Below are 16,039 nucleotides of genomic sequence, written 5' to 3' on the forward strand. Positions count from 1 at the left end.
ATTATTGTGCAAAAGTTAATCTCAGAACAGACAGGTCATGATAAGAAAAGTAGCAAACACACAACTGACTGCAGGGTAGTGTTTAACAGGAGTAACTTCTACACATACATACACGAGCACAGTCCCAGCAGTAACTGCAGTAGATAGCCAAGAAAAAATAAATTGCCATTGTAACTCATTAATCTAGGATACTGGTATGTGCGAGCACAAGCCAGTTAGTAAACTTGTTAGCCTACCACAACTGACTTTAGAACAGCAGGTCAGGATGACAGTGTCCGTAAAAAACAGTCACAGCAGCAAGCGTTTGCAGTGGAATGCTTCATAGTGGCGTTCTTCCTTATTATACAAAGTACATAAATATATAACCTTCATGGATACATTAACTGGTGCTGTTGACTTTAAATGTTTGGGAAAGGTAGTTCTGGGATTGGAGGAGTGTCTACAGGTCAAGGACAGTATGTGGAAGAAGAGTGGCAGGAACTATTGTCATTTGCATAGTAATCTGCTACTTCATGCAAATGGGATTAACACGTGTAACATTTATACCATATAGCATCCCTACACTAATCTAGCAAAATGTTAATTAGTTGCATAAACAGCTCTTTTTTTTTTCTCTTGTGTAAACATGCAAGCAATTTAAGGTAATTTGACTTTCTTGAATCACCTTGTGGGTAAGGAGGAAATGGGGTGTCCAGCTTCTGTGTAGGTGAACAATGTGTTGATTGATGTCAGAGACTTATGTCATTCAGTAGAGAAGACTGAACTTGAGACAATTTTATTACATTTTACCCTAGACCTTTGTGTTTCTTAGAATGCTAGAAACAGTGATGAAATGTTTCACAGTGTATACTAAGACTGAATGACTGAACCTCATTAAAGTAAGAGAGAGGCATCAACCAGATTGGACTGTATATTGGGAGTAAACTCTTGATTCCATGCCTTGTGTGCTGGTCATTTGTAGTTGTTGAACATTTTATGACTTCCACACAGATTCCCTTAACTGCTATGGAATGTAGCATGGATCTTGTATGCAAGCCAAGCTTTATGTAACACCCAAGTGTGGTACTGGTGACATCACTACTTCTATACTGTCTAACTGGGTTGTGGAACCATGCATTAAGCAAAAATATGGAACACAGCAGAGCGGGCCTGCTGTCATCCTCTTGTTTTTTTGCAGTTGCTCATGTTGATTTCTAACATCGTTGTATCCAGGGGAAAACATGAGATTTCCTACAATCTGACATTTTAGACCAAAGGTCTGTCAGCAGAACTTGCTTTTCATCTTCTGTGGGCTAATAGAAAAAAATCAGTCTACTTTGAGTGGTCAGTACTTGGAAACTGTTTTAATTTTCCTTTATGTATATTTATACTAAACATTTCTAATGAATTTGCTGTCATGACTGGACATTAAATTAAACCAAGAAAGATATTCACAGAATTTCATCTCATGAAAAGGAAATTTCATTTTTTTTTTATTTTAAAGCAGTCTCCTTGATTATCTCTGTGCGCAGCAATGAATGACACTGCATGTGATGGAGGTGTGTTCAGGAGGGTGTTGGAGGCAATATTTGGATCAGCAGTTATGATAGCACAACTGTAATGCAGCAAGCACATTAATTACCGATAGAGCAAAATGAAAAAGTTACAGTAGACATGTTTCAAGTAGAACAAAGTCTTTCTTTTGACTATGCTGTCATTAGAGTGTTGCCTACAAAACTTACAGGAATGCAGCTAAGCAGTGTAATGTTTTTGTACGGAGGAAAAGTTACTTGTTTGACACAGTCTTTGAAATGAAGTAACAAGTGCCGACATTAATGCAGTTTAAACACAAACATGGAGTAGATGTTAATGGTGCACTACAAGAAAATGCGGGATTTCTAGGGTAAGCGGTTTTGTTACTGTCTAATAATAAAATGGCCTTCGTGTTCCAGTAGGAGTTGACAAAGGAGTCCAGACAGCAACTCAAATGTTGATTTGAACTTTGTTTTAAACTTGTATTGTGTAGTGACTCTTCATTAGCTGATGTTTGTGTCTTTCGACTTTTCCCGGTTAGGGGTCGCCACAGCGGAACTATGGTCCGCTAATGATTGGCAGTTAATTTTTACGTACCGGCTTGCCAGGCCTGATGCACAACCGTCATCGAAGGTACGCACATTCACGCATGTCTCCAGCAGAAGAGCCTCTAGCTGAGAATTGAACCGGACAGCGTCTTACTGTGAGGCGACAACGCTACCGCAGCACCACCACCGCGGGTACTCTAGCGAATATCCTTGCAGTACTTTTAATCATTTTTGGTTTGGATCCCTTCTCTTGGATCTGACTGATTGGTAAAAAATGTGCAATGTATGGGCTGTTAGAAGAAACACATAGCAGCCAGCAGTCAAATCCCGTGGAGCTCAGAAACTGAAGAGATGATCTTTTCTTTTTTTTTCTTTTTTCTCTTAGTGTTTTCTTTGAAGAAAATTATAGCAAATACTGTAAATTACATTTATTGTAAAATGCAACTAATATTATAAATCATTCTTTTCTGAGTATTAGACCTTTGTTCTACTCTGTAATTGCTTAACACAGGTAGTTGTCTGTAGAATCTGAAGTTATACATGAATTGCAGATCCCCCAGACTGCACAGAGTACATAATTGACAGCCCGACACTTATTTGAGCAGCAGAAAGATGTACAGAATAAAAACAAAACTATCCAAGTGCCTACGATTATATGGTCACTTCATTGATATAACTGCCTTCACGTCAGCAGTGCACAACCTTTTGCTTCAAAGCTCATGTTTCTTTGTCCCCAGATATGCCACTTTTGCTTATTGTGCAGTCTGGCCCTCATTTGTGTCCTTGGTCAACAGCATCATTTCATGTAGCATTTCAAACTAATCATGATGGAATTTTAAACTGTTGTGTCCCACTTCAGGTCCAGTTGGTAATGGCTCTCAACTTTTCTCAGTCTTCCATTCCCTCTGCCTTTTTTCATTAGCAACATCATCCTGCATCTTTCTCACTGTTATCACAAACTTTTTTCTGACTTGTTTACACCTCTTAAGTGCTTGCCTACTAATGTTTCTTTATCATCTTTAATGTACTGTTCTGTAAGTTTTGTATCCCCTGTAATTATAAAATGCTATCAGTCTGCAGTGTAAATTCATCTGTGTGCAACTGTTTTGTGGGTGTATACACTTACACACACACACACACACACACACGTGCAAGTTATAGTACTGAATTATCTTAACATTAGTAGGCAGTATTTTGAAACTCATAATATTAAACCGGCTGTTCATCAAAATGCCTGTATGTCTTGGATTCAGGTATTTGCCTTTTCCTCAATGTGGAGCCATTTCAGAGTCATATATATAATACAGTACAGTAATTCAGTCAATCTGCAGCCCCCCAGCTCTCCGAGTGAAGGGCAAAAAAAAACTTAGGAATTCTAATATTTATGATTATTGTGTTAGTGCAATTTAAAGAGAAAGTATATTCTGGATAAGCATATGAAAAGTGCCATAATGAAACTTTTTCATTGTGATGCAGTGACCTGATTCTTTTATATATGGACTGTGACGAAAGGAGATACTGCCAGCCCAGCTAGCTGGAGTTTTGTAAGTAATTATATGTCATTGGTGAATATCAAAATGGTTTATATGCAACCATTTCACTTTTAAGAACCTGCTCCACTCACACCTCTCTTCTCTCTGGGAATGCCTCTGTTCTCATCCTACCCAACTCCCTCCACTGCATCCCTACCCTCCTCTATCTACTTGTTATCCAACACTCATCTCCACTATTTCTATCCACCTTGTTCTCTTTGTACTTCCCCCGTATTTCACCTCACTTACTTAAAACTGACAAGACCTTCCCTCCTTAAGGCCTCGTTCTTAGTTATTGCCTAATTTCTGCCTTATGAAACTATACTCCTCATATACTTTTTATTATGTCACATACTGTTGTTATTTTTCATGCCCTAAGAATATGACACTTCTCTCAAAAATTTCTCTTGTCAGCTTTGTGGTTGCCTTGTTGTTTTCATTCTCAAAAATGTATAAATTTCAAACTGTTGACTTTTTATTTGAAATCTATGTATAATTGACATACTGTTGATTTTTATTGTAAAACTGGATTTGGAGCTTTTCTCCCCGAGCCATCATTGAAGATGGGCTTATTTTTGGCCCAATGGACTTTCCCGTTAAACAGCGAATAAATAAATCCCTCTCCCTGTTTTTAAGAAAGCTGTGAGCTGCCTGACAGTTTGGGGGTGTGGAAGGTGCCCTGAAGTTTTGGAAGCTGGCTGGCTGTTCTATCCATAACATAATATAACCCATATAACCAAGGCTAGTACAACTGTGATAGTTTGAACATCTGCTGTTACAGTAAGTTTACTTACACATCTGTACTTTGCCCCATTGAGAGTCAGCTTTGCATTATTCAGCAGAGACCTTTATGGAACCCACTTGACTGTAGTTCTGACTGAGCTATGTCAGTCAAATCAGCCTGTGTTAGCAAACAAGTATGCAGTCCTTTGTTCAAGAATAGTCACCCTGCCCAGTGAGTGGTCATGTCCTGCAACATGTTTCATTTATTTCCCAAGATCCAAGATTTCTACACTAGTAATATATTTTGACCAGGACATCAGAGGAAACCGTATAAGACTATTAAGATACGAAGATGATTAAGTAGACTCACCTGTGTATTAATGCAAATCATGTAAATCTACAAACTGAAATTATAGTTGAGCGGGTGTATATCAGTATTATAATATGTAATTGGGAAAAAAAAACTAAACTAAGAGAGTAAAAATGTATACAGATAAAAATATAAATCTTGAGTGATGGAATCGAGGCTTTTATATGCACACATGCACAGCAATGTATTCTGAGCGGTAAACCAAGGAACCATCATCTGAAGTATTCTTGGTGGCTTCAGTAGATGACTAAGGAATTCAGAGAAATGTATTGTCAGAAAATGTGGGAAACTGTATATGCTGTAAACTGTATTAGGTTTGTAGAATATTTTCATTAGAATATTCCCAGCAAGCTCGAAAAGTAAGTGTTCAGATTAGTAATATATATAATATTATTTGCAATTGTAGTCCAACTTCCAGCTTGCTTCATATTCCATCCAGTCATGTTATTTAGCAGTTTGTCAAGTTTTGCTGAAAAAGTGAATTAAGCTGCATGGTCATATGTGAGCTGCTCTTCTCATGAGAATATGAAGGAGATGTTACTAGGTTGCTGGCCTGTTGAGATGATTGGAGCAAGACACATTTTAGACAGTTGGGAGTACAGTGAGGTACTGGATGACTGCATGTGGTGGCAGTATGTGTAACAATCTTATTTGACACACAAGCGCACAGTGGAAAAAAAAAGGAAAACTGGGGGTTGTAGTCTGAGCGCGCATCATTTGTTGGGCTGGAGGAGCTCGTCATGGAGTTAATGTCAAATTGAGTGGGATACTGTATCCAGTGACACATCAGACAATGTGATGGGAAAAGTTTGACTGCATTCACTAAGGATGAGCCTGAATGCGCATGCCCTGCTAATGAGAGTAAAAGACGATGCTGTGTGTATTATAATGTGTTACCAGAAAAAGACCCATCAAAAAGCAATACAGAAAACCGAATACCTTGCAACTCCCTGGCTGATTTCCAGGATTAGTTTTATAATAAAGATCTTTGATCTCATGCCATATGTGAAACATTGTAACCCATTTTCAAAGATATTTGGAATTTTTCATTGCAGCTGTCAGTACTCTTTACACTGTTAACTGCTGAGCCATTTAGACTGCTTTAAAGGGAACGTGGACTGTTTCCAGAATTTAACATTCCATTTCTGTGTACTGGATTGTGTCTAAACTGCAGTGGTGTAGATTATGAATTTCATCAATACCCTGTCAATGCTTGAAATATCTTTGGCCAAAAGTCTCACTAAAAATCAGAATTTGAGTTTCACTATCTGAAGATGGTTTACCTTTACTCATGTTCCTGAGCTGTCAGCTGCTATTATGCAAGAATAGTCTGCTGCCAGATGCCACCCAACAGCTGTTATGTAGCTTTTGTTTTAGAGTGACAAGCCTGTGACTTGTGTATTATTAGCAGTGGCCGCATTGATGCCGGTCTTGTTGAAAAGCACCTCCTCTTTCTTGAAATGTCTTGTAGACTTGCAGGAAGTCATTTCCTTAAATTATCAAACCCTGTCAAATTGAGACATCTACCCCCTCCTAATCTTAAGCTATGACTGCCATGCTCTGCCTGTTTTTCCTTTTATTATCTAAAAGCTCCAGCTTAGCTCTGTATAACTTAGTGGACAGGGTCTCTCTGTAGGGAGAACATCCGGCGCATCACAGAAGTTGGAGTTGGGAGCATTACTCGATGCCCCAACCCTCTATATACCCAATTATGTAATACGTTATGGGCTAGTATCACTAAACAGTCCTCCATTTGATGGGTCACTTTTAAGGATGCTCCATCAATTTTGAAAATTGGCTGTGGCTGCAATAATTTTGCATTGTGCTAGCCCTGGTCTCTACCATTTGTCATTGTCACTTGTCTTAAGAAAAGAGAGCAGGCCTTTGACCACTGAACCTTCCCCCCAGCCCTGAGTTACTTATCAGGTTTGGGTCACCAGTGTTGCAGGAGGTCACCCTGTCTCTCAGCCAGCCGACAGATCACTGGTCTTTTCTTAGCACTTCAACCTATACTGATTCTGACCACTTTGTTACCTTACATTCCCTTTCAAACTGCCTCCTTTTTGATCAGAGTTTAGCTGGCAGCAGGCCACATTTTCAGGAACGAAACATTTGCCATATTTGTTGATTTTACTGCCCTTATTAAACAGTCTATCTGTCACAAGATAACTGCTGTTTGAAGGGTTGCATAAAATATTCATAAGTTGTCTGGACTCTGCATGCCACTCCATTAGCTTTGTCCTATGAAAATGTGTTGATCATTCAGAAGTTTTTATAGAAATTAAGGACATTGTTAATGGACTTGTTGGCTACCACTTGTAATTGTCTTGACTCTTTAACCATTTATATGATAACCAGAGTAAAGCATTGATCCACACTGACTTTTTTTCTGATATGGCTTGGGAGCACTGTCTGGTTTAGTGATTTATAGTCGGAAAGTAGGCTAATGGACACTGTGTTTTTATATTTTAATCATTTCAATAAATGTTATTCATAAGTGAAAATCAAGTCACAATGGCAAAACATAAATGTATACCACAGTAATTGGTCTAACACTCACTGGCTTGTACACTTCTTTTTCTTCATAAGTAAGCTAAGAAACAACATTGGGGCATTCCTTCACTCAAAAAATAAATAAAAAGCTGAAAACAACACACAAAATTATGTCTTTGGGTACCTCTTAGACAAAGATCTGAAATTTGATGCCATAATCTCAGAAATGGTTAGAAAATAATTTAGCAAAATACAGTCAGAGGGTCTTCTCAAACGGATAATTCTATTGTATTAAAAAGTAATGATACATATCGTAGAGAATAATGCATTTTTTGGCAACTAGACCGTTTGAAGCAGTACAATTGAATTTTTTTCTTTATCAAGTAAGCAATGAAATAAAAGAACATGGTTGTGGTGACTGACTTAAAGCCCTGTCATTGTTGTATGCATTACTCCGGAGTAACTTCTGTTTAGCTTTCAGTCTATGAAACAAAAAGTCTTTTTGTTAAACTAGCTTCCTCTCAGCAAACAAAAGGTGTGATAAACTTTAAGTGGATTATCAACAGAATTTACTGAGTATTCCTAGTGAGTAGATTAAACTCACCCTATGCATGAGACAAAATAACATAAATAGATAAGAAAGGATTCATTAATGGCTTTCAAACATTTTGATAAGCAGTGATCCCAAACAACCTTTAACTATAAATGCACATAAAGATGCATATAAATTGATACCGTATGTGAGCTCTATACACTGATAAATTCAGCACCAGGTTTTACATACAGGCTGAATAAAACGAGCAGTTTTTTGCAGCCTATCATTTAAATGGTCATCTGGAATTGATTTACATTTGTGAAAAGTTCTCATGTGATGAATCATTGACACTTGTGAACAGGTGATCTGAATATCTAAACTTTTTTTAAAATGACAGTTTTATCTGCATGTTTTGTGCAGAACCTGAGTTTTTTTTTAAAACATACTGTGTTGCAGATCATTACTAATCATGTGAAAGCACTCTGTTAAACATCAGGCTGAAATTTCCTTTCTTGTGTTTTCCATTGGTAATATCTTTTTCTTATGTTTTCTTTCAAAATTAACTGGTCTTCTATTTCTGGTGTGAGTGTTATTACTTATTTTGTTAAAATGAAAATAAATCATCAGTGTGTTTTTACTGACTTCTGCTTTTTGTCGGAAGGTGTGTATTGAACTTGGTGAGCTTGAGGAACTGTGGGGAAAGGCACTTTTCCCTTTGCCTAAGGTGGTGTAATCTTGGCGATGGTATATTTAGCGATTCAGGAATGTGGGAGGGCACAGCTGGAATCTTCCCCTACAAGAATGCATGTGTGTATGTTTTCCTACAGTTGAGAAAATGTTTTTGCTTTGTCGACTATTTCCAGTTTTTCTTTTTCTGTGAGTGGAGGCCACAAATCTGTTTTTGACGACTTTATAAAATGCCACTTGGAAATTCATGAAATGTCATCTATCACCACTGCAGGAAGAGAGAGTAATCCAGATTCCATTCTGCATAAAACTACTGTGCTTACATACATTGTGACACCATGGTGTGTTCTAATATACCTTATCCCTGAAACACTAGGCAGATTTTTCATGATTTTAATCCTAGCTGCATTCAGACTTGATATTGTGAGGCCTGATGCAGCAGGTGGAGGACCTTACCACCTCTGGAAGGGTGTCATTTCCCTGGTATTACTCACCCTGGAGGGCATTATTTATATTAGAGAATGAACTATCTGTTAAATTTAGTACTTTTTTTTTTTTTTAATTACTAATTTTTTTTTTATGTAAAATTGTTTCTCCACTTAATGTTTCAAACTTACTGTAGCATATACAGTTGTTGGAGGAAGTATTTTACATCCAAAATATAAGTTGTGTAAGGGTTTAATATTCACACAGTCGCCTGTGTGCACACGTACAAATGCATAGACACGTGTCCAACAAATACAATCACTTTGTTGACTGAATACATCTCAGATGTCCCCTTGATCAAATGAATAAAAAAATGCACAATCAAGACATCTCATGATGTACATGTTGCCTACTTTCTAAAAATATACAGTGAAAAGGTGCATTTTTAAGGAGCTAATTGAGGGAAATCTGTAATGATCATTGTCAATCAATGAGATAGTTATAATGGTAGCTGTCTGCATCCCTTGAAACTTGAGAAGGAGGGAGGTAGGTTATGGTTTGCAGATGGCCTGGTAGAGGGTTAAGTTTATGAGCTGTTAAGCTGCATTCTGTAGCTCAGATTTTACTTCCTTCAACCTCCATTTCCCTACGTTGTGACACTAATTCACTTAATTAAGCATTGAGCCAGGCTGATATTGATAAAAGGTTTATGTGGGTCATTGCTCTACCCTGATTAATAAAAGCAAATAAATGGATGCCTGGCAAACCCCAGTAAAACATTATTTCCAAACACAGAGATATTCTGATTTCTCTTTGTGCTTTCTTTGAGTTGCACTGTGGCATGAACAAGAAAGCTTAAGCTGTATTTGATGAGTTATTGTAGCAGTTGATCATTAATCACCATCTGAGGAAGTTCAGCAAATGGGAAGAATAGAAACTGGCCTGAAATTCTAATTTGTCTGCAGAATCCAAAGTTTGGGCATGGATACCACTGTAGCTTTTTCGTAAGAAAAGGGGATACAGCAAAAGTAAGTGAAAATTGAGAATGATGGCTGAGTGTGTGGCCAAGGGCAGTGCAGCTAGTTTCATAAATTAGGCTAGTAGTATCTTAGCTTCCAACCTCTGAAATCTTGCATAACAGATTTCTCTTTAAGCCACTTTTTCACAGTATATGATTTGTAAAAACAAAATGAAAACTCCAGCAAAGCTAGAACTTCCACTGAGTGACCTCCCAAACCTCTCTTGTATCAGAGGCACATGGAATATATGCAGATGAACCTTATGAACATAAGGTGTTTCAGCTAATTGGCGATTCTGAATGCCCATGACTTGTTTCGTCGTTTTAATGGACAGCATTAGAAACACAGGGCTGTTATTCCCAACTGGTGTACATTATCATTAGGGTCACTGCAAAAATATCCCAAACAACAAACTAAAACAGTGAGTGAGAAGGTCACTGAAAAACCGATCAGCAAAAACAAAATGAAAACTCCAGCAAATCTAGAACTTCCACAGAGTGACCCATCACTCAGTGGAAGTTATAGCTTTGCTGGAGTTTTCATTTTGTTTTACTGATTGTTTTTTCAGTGACCTTCTCACTCATTGTTTTAGTTTGTTGTTTGGGATATTTTTGCAATGACCCTAATGATAATGAACACCAGTTGGGAATAACAGCCCTGTGTTTCTAATGCTTAGTCAAACACTCAGCTTGTGCTGTGCTGATGAGGTCATAACAAGGCCGAAAAATATGCATATCCACAGCTAGTGGGGTTTGGCTTTATTAGCCTGAAATTGTCCATTAAAACGACTAAACAAGTCATGGGCATTCAGAATTGCCAATTAGCAGAAACACCTGATGTTCATAAGGATCATTTGCATATATCCCATGTGCTTCTGATACAAGAGGTTTGGGAGGTCACTCAGTTTCATTTTGTTTTTACTGATTGTTTTTTGTGACCTTCTCATTCATTGTTTTAGTTTACACAGTATGTGATTTAAAAAATGTTACTAGTATCCAGGGAGAAATTGGTTAATGTGTGTTATAATCATGAAAAGAATAGTGGCTGTTAAATTATCATTGGAAAAAAGTTGTTGCATACTTTCATCTGCTAAAGACAGTAAATAACAGAAAACTGTGTTTCTAAGATATCACATAACAAATTGCTGTTTTATTTGTACTTTGCTGAATGCTTGAATTCCTAGTAATTAGTCTGGGACTGGAGTAAACTCAAGAAGTAACCAAGTGTAAGATAAAACCAAACTAAGCACTGCCTATGCCAGTCTTTCAGAAACATCTCATTTTTTCCATCAAGAATTGACAGGACAGCTTTAATCCTTTTGATAAACAATATGCTGTCTGTTTTTAGCATTTCCACATCAAGTAAACAAGCTTAGAAAGAATGGATGTATTTTGTTTGCTGTTAAGTTTCCCCTCCTTGCAGTATTGTCACTGTGCAATTTGAGGTACCCAAAGACCAACTATATCTTTTCTTCCTTATTTAGCTGACTGATGCTTTTCAGGATTATGGTAGCAGGGTGCTTTAAGACTTTTTCTGTCCTAGAGTATTTTTGTACATGGCTGCAAGTCTGTACTTGTATATCTTTCCGTTTGCTTTCAGAGAGTGGACACATTTCATCTCTGTATTAGGCCACTAGAAATTATCACGTTATTTTACAGCAGGAAATATCCATATTTCAGGAGCTTGCTCATTCCAGTTGGATAGGTGGTAAATTGTGACAGATCACTGAAAATAAAGGATGGGCATTTCATGTGTAATTTAAAGATTGTATCAGGATCCTATTTGTGCAGCAATACAAGTGCCTTCATAACAGATGATAAAGAACATGAAATAGAAATCTGATTTTATCATCATACTTGTGGGTATTGCAAGATTTTTTGGTTGTATTTGATGCCTAATTGTGCCCACTGTACGTAAGTTGCTTAACAAGTTAAATTCCTTGATGCTTAAATGTATTGTCTCTTGCAGGGTTGTTGCTGTCTCACATTGTGATTTATGAAGATCACCTGAAGGGATAGTCTAATTCACGTGATCGAGCTCATAGTGGTTGTTTATTACTTGGTCTGGATCACTGACATTTACTGAAGTGAAAAAATCTGCCCATTTCAGCAATGTTTCAGCAAGTGACAGATTTTTTACTTTGTTTTTCGTAGGTGACAGACAAGACATCGTTTGAAGATGGTGGAGAAGACCTTGGTGGGAGATCTGAACAGCCATCATTCATAAAACCCAAGATTACATTTACGTAAGGACATTCTTAATTTCCTGAAACAGCAAAGCTGAAAGTTAAACAGTTTCAGTCATCATAATCCTCTCTTCTTCATCCAGGCCTTTAAGAAATTGGCATTTGCAGGCTGTCCTTTTGCATTTTGGTAAAATGGAATTGGTGACTGTCATGCTTCATGCTATATTTCAGGACACTAGACACTTGAAAGACCAGATTAGGTATGTTTAAATTGGTTTATTTTCTGTGTAGGTGCACATTCTCATAAAGAACAAGCAACATGTATGTCTTGTCACGTTCGTAATCAACTGACAATGGCTACTAATTTCAGTGGTGATTAAACCTGGGTTACCAATCTGTCACTGATCCCACAGATCATCATGGTGCTCTTTCACTACAGTAACCTTTACCAGTGATGTGGCAGTGCCATAACTTTTAGGCTGAGCTGAGAGCTCTATCACCAAAGTAACCTTTACCAGTGATGTGGCAGTGCCATAACATTAGGCTGGGCTGAATGCTCTTTCACTACAGTAACCTTTACCAATGATGTGGCAGTGCCATAACATTAGGCTGGGCTGAATGCTCTTTCACTACAGTAACCTTTACCAATGATGTGGCAGTGCCATAACTTTAGGCTGGGCTGAGTGCTGTATCACCACAGTAACCTTTACCAATGATGTGGCAGTGCCATAACTTTAGGCTGGGTTGAGTGTCTGATATTAGTCTTCACTGCAAAATACTGCTTGTACTCTGTTAACCAAATTGTCCTGGTGTCTGTGTTAATGGATCATAACCTTGTAGCTAACCATGTTTCATGATATCTTTATGAGATTTGGAAAAGCAGCAGGTTGATAGTTGCTTAATTTTGCTTTGGACCCACTTTTGAGCTAGTGTACTGTGAGTTTGTAAGCAAGTTTTAGATCAGGTGGGCCATTACTACCTTGACTTGTAGTGGAGAAAGTATTCCCTTACTGGGTGATGTAGGATGGGGAAGGTTTTCAACATATGTCATAGTGTATTCAAGCTAAGGTTTATGTGAAAATCCATTTAGCTTTATTTGCTATGGAAGTGGAAATTAGATTGCATCTGTTAGTTGCTACTTTACTACTGTATATTCTTACTTAAAAGGTAGAGTGTTTATATGACTGCACCATTCAGTCCATAAAGCAGAATGTTTGAATTTCTCCTAGAGGTTTTTGCATTAAAGGTAAGCGTTAGTAAGTGTACATAAAAACTATTGACGTTTTCAAAGCTTTGTTTAACATTACATTGAATTGTACAATCAGGATCATATCTGATTTATATGCATACCCTCCAGGTTTAGTCTCTGGGTGGAATAAGCTTTTTAAGATAAGTTTAAACTTTCATTCATTTTAGTAAAGCACATGTATTTCCCATGAATGGAAGGAGTCATGTTTTACAGCACTCAGCATTAGGAAAATAGCACTGCAGTTACTGAAGGACTTGGCTATGACTCTTACACACTTGGTGACATTCAGTGAATGAGCTTTAAGGATCCAGCCTAGCCGAGCTGAAAGTTTCTCCTAGAGACTCAAGTTTTCCCTTCTGGAAGCCTGATTAACTGAAAGGAACCTCACAGAAGTAGGTCAGACAATAAGGATAGAGAGAAGTGCAACATCACTCGGAGAATGTTAAAGAACTTGACGTGTAGCATGGTGGAATATGTTTAGTGGATATATGCAATACAACATCACCTTTTATGTTATTATTCCTATATTGCCCATCAAATACAGCCACAGTTCCGGTATATACAGAAAGTCTAGGTAATGCTTATTAGTCCAGGATTCAAAGCTGGTCAGTTGATTTCTCCTAGAGTAATGGGCAGCAGCATACATAATTTTGATTAATCTAGTATTTGTTTGCTCAAGACATTCAGCAGTGAAAGGCAGTAATGTACAGTTTGCTGTGTTTAGCTGAACCAGATTTGAGGAAAAATTCACTTGACAAGAATTTAAGAAACTTAATAGTGGGTGACACCATTGTTTTGACAGAATTTGTATTTTAGTCTTATAGTGATAGATTTTGCCTATCAAATGCAGTTTTACTTTAGTTTGTCAGTTGGGAAGGTTACATAACTCCCTATTCGCGACGGATTTCTGAATTCTTGGAATCCGTTCAAAATGTGGCAGAGGACTATGGTAAGTGTCACTTTTGTAAAATCCTGTAACCGGTACATGTATTTGTGTAAATGAGTTGTGACCAAAAAAGTCTTTTTGCTATTTCTTTTAAATAAGGATAGTTCACCCATAAAAAAAAGTCCTGGAACAGGATTCTGAAATAGTTTGTTCCAGGCAGTGGAATGAAGCACTAAAGAATAAAGTTATACTGTTTTGATACAGAATGTAAGAAAGGAGCAGGATTTGGGTGCTAAGCACAACAGAGTGAGAGTGATGCTGAGTGAAAAAGTGTTCAGTGTATAACAGCTTGTCCTGATGTTCATCGTGTTTCACTGCTGCAGTCATTACACTTGGGTTATCCTGCCATCATGCGGTCCCGCAGTCGGCCAGAGTTCCAAAGTCTTGGTCCGGCGTCGGTTGCTGTCACTTCTTCCCTGATGTCAGTGCGCCAGGGGTGTATAAGATGCAGCCGACGCCATTTTCTTCAGTCTTTCTTGCCGTGCGGTGCCCGAAGCAAAAGCAGTTCACAAGTGCCGGTTGGCCGACTCCTGAGGTTTTCAATTCGAATTTCAGAACCGAAGTCTTCAATAAAGCTAAGTACCCCATTGGGGAAACTTCTTCTCATCTCAGACCGATGTCAGTAAAAGTTAATAATTGTATTTCTTGTGGGAAGCAAATACCTCATAAGGATTTTGACTCTTACTGTATTCTATGCCTAGGCCCAGACCACGACGTCACTAGTTGTCGGTTTTGTGCTAGATGTAACAAACACACTATTAAACGTCTGTTTGATTTTGCTCGCCATTACATTGGCCGAAGGTTTAATTATACCATGCCGTCTGAACAACCGACGACTGGAATACACAAAAAAACGCAAAGACAAGGATAACAACAGGCATCCGAGGCCCAAAACTGACGATGGAGCCTCTTCTTGGCCAGTCGCTGGTTCTCAGTGAGGCGCTTTCCCAGCCCCTGACACCCGCAACCTCAGAGCCACAGGCCGCCTCCGACTCCCACATGGAGATGTCTAGGCTTCTGGATACTCAAGGTGTTGGGCCTACGGAAGCTAACCCTTCAGATGGGTCAGAGCCGCTGAGCAGGCATCGGCTTCTGAGTGTGTTTTCAGACCTTCACAGCTTACTATAAATACTACAGCCAAGTCTAAAATTCCATTAAAGACAAAGAAGCAAGTACAGCATTCACCTGGACAGGCCTCCATGCCTAAAAAAACAGATGCTCAAAATGGCCGAAGACTTCCATCCCCCTCCTGATAAAAGGCCTAGGTAGGATACAGACTATGATTCCTCTGACCTGGTTTCCATTTCTTCTGATTCCTCTTCAGACCAGGGATACTCTTTACACCCATATGAGGAATCTGATGCTGAAGAATCAGTTCCTTCAGCCTCTCCTCCTGAGGATTACTCTTTTGGGGAAACTTTACATGCCATGAGGGAGCATTTCCATTGGGAGGGCCAAGATTACTCAGAATCCAAGAAAAGGCTCAGAGACTTTCTTTTATTGCCTCAGCACAGGCCCCTTGCTATTCCACCAGTGTTAGATATTGTGGATGATGTGTTCTCTGAATCCAGTTTAAATCCTGATTCTTTGCCCCCTGCTCCAGTCAAGCTAGACAGGTACCACAGAGTCCCTGACTCACAAATTTCTTTATAAAAACCCTGTTGCTGACCCAGAAACTATTTCCTAGGGTCCCAAAGGGGTAAAGGCTTCCACGGCTAAAAATCCAGTTCCCTCTGACAGGGATTCTAGAGCATTAGACAGATGGGGGAAGAAAGTTTACACTTCTGCAACTTTAGCAGTGAGAGCTTTAAATT

General features: G+C 38.5%; 1 protein-coding gene across 1 annotated transcript in view; it reads left to right on the forward strand.

Moving 5' to 3' along the window:
• The window catches only part of PARD3B (par-3 family cell polarity regulator beta), a 5,075,916-nt gene that overhangs the window by 2,086,893 nt on the left and 2,972,984 nt on the right, over positions 1 to 16,039 (forward strand). Inside the window, exon 5 of the mRNA XM_044075955.1 lies at positions 11,999 to 12,090. Coding sequence (XP_043931890.1) covers positions 11,999 to 12,090 — 92 coding nt within the window. The remainder of the gene's footprint in view (positions 1 to 11,998; positions 12,091 to 16,039) is intronic.

This window comes from Protopterus annectens, chromosome 6.part1 (genome assembly GCF_019279795.1).
Source record: "Protopterus annectens isolate FY-2018-M chromosome 6.part1, PAN1.0, whole genome shotgun sequence".
Taxonomy (NCBI): Eukaryota; Metazoa; Chordata; order Ceratodontiformes; family Protopteridae; genus Protopterus; species Protopterus annectens.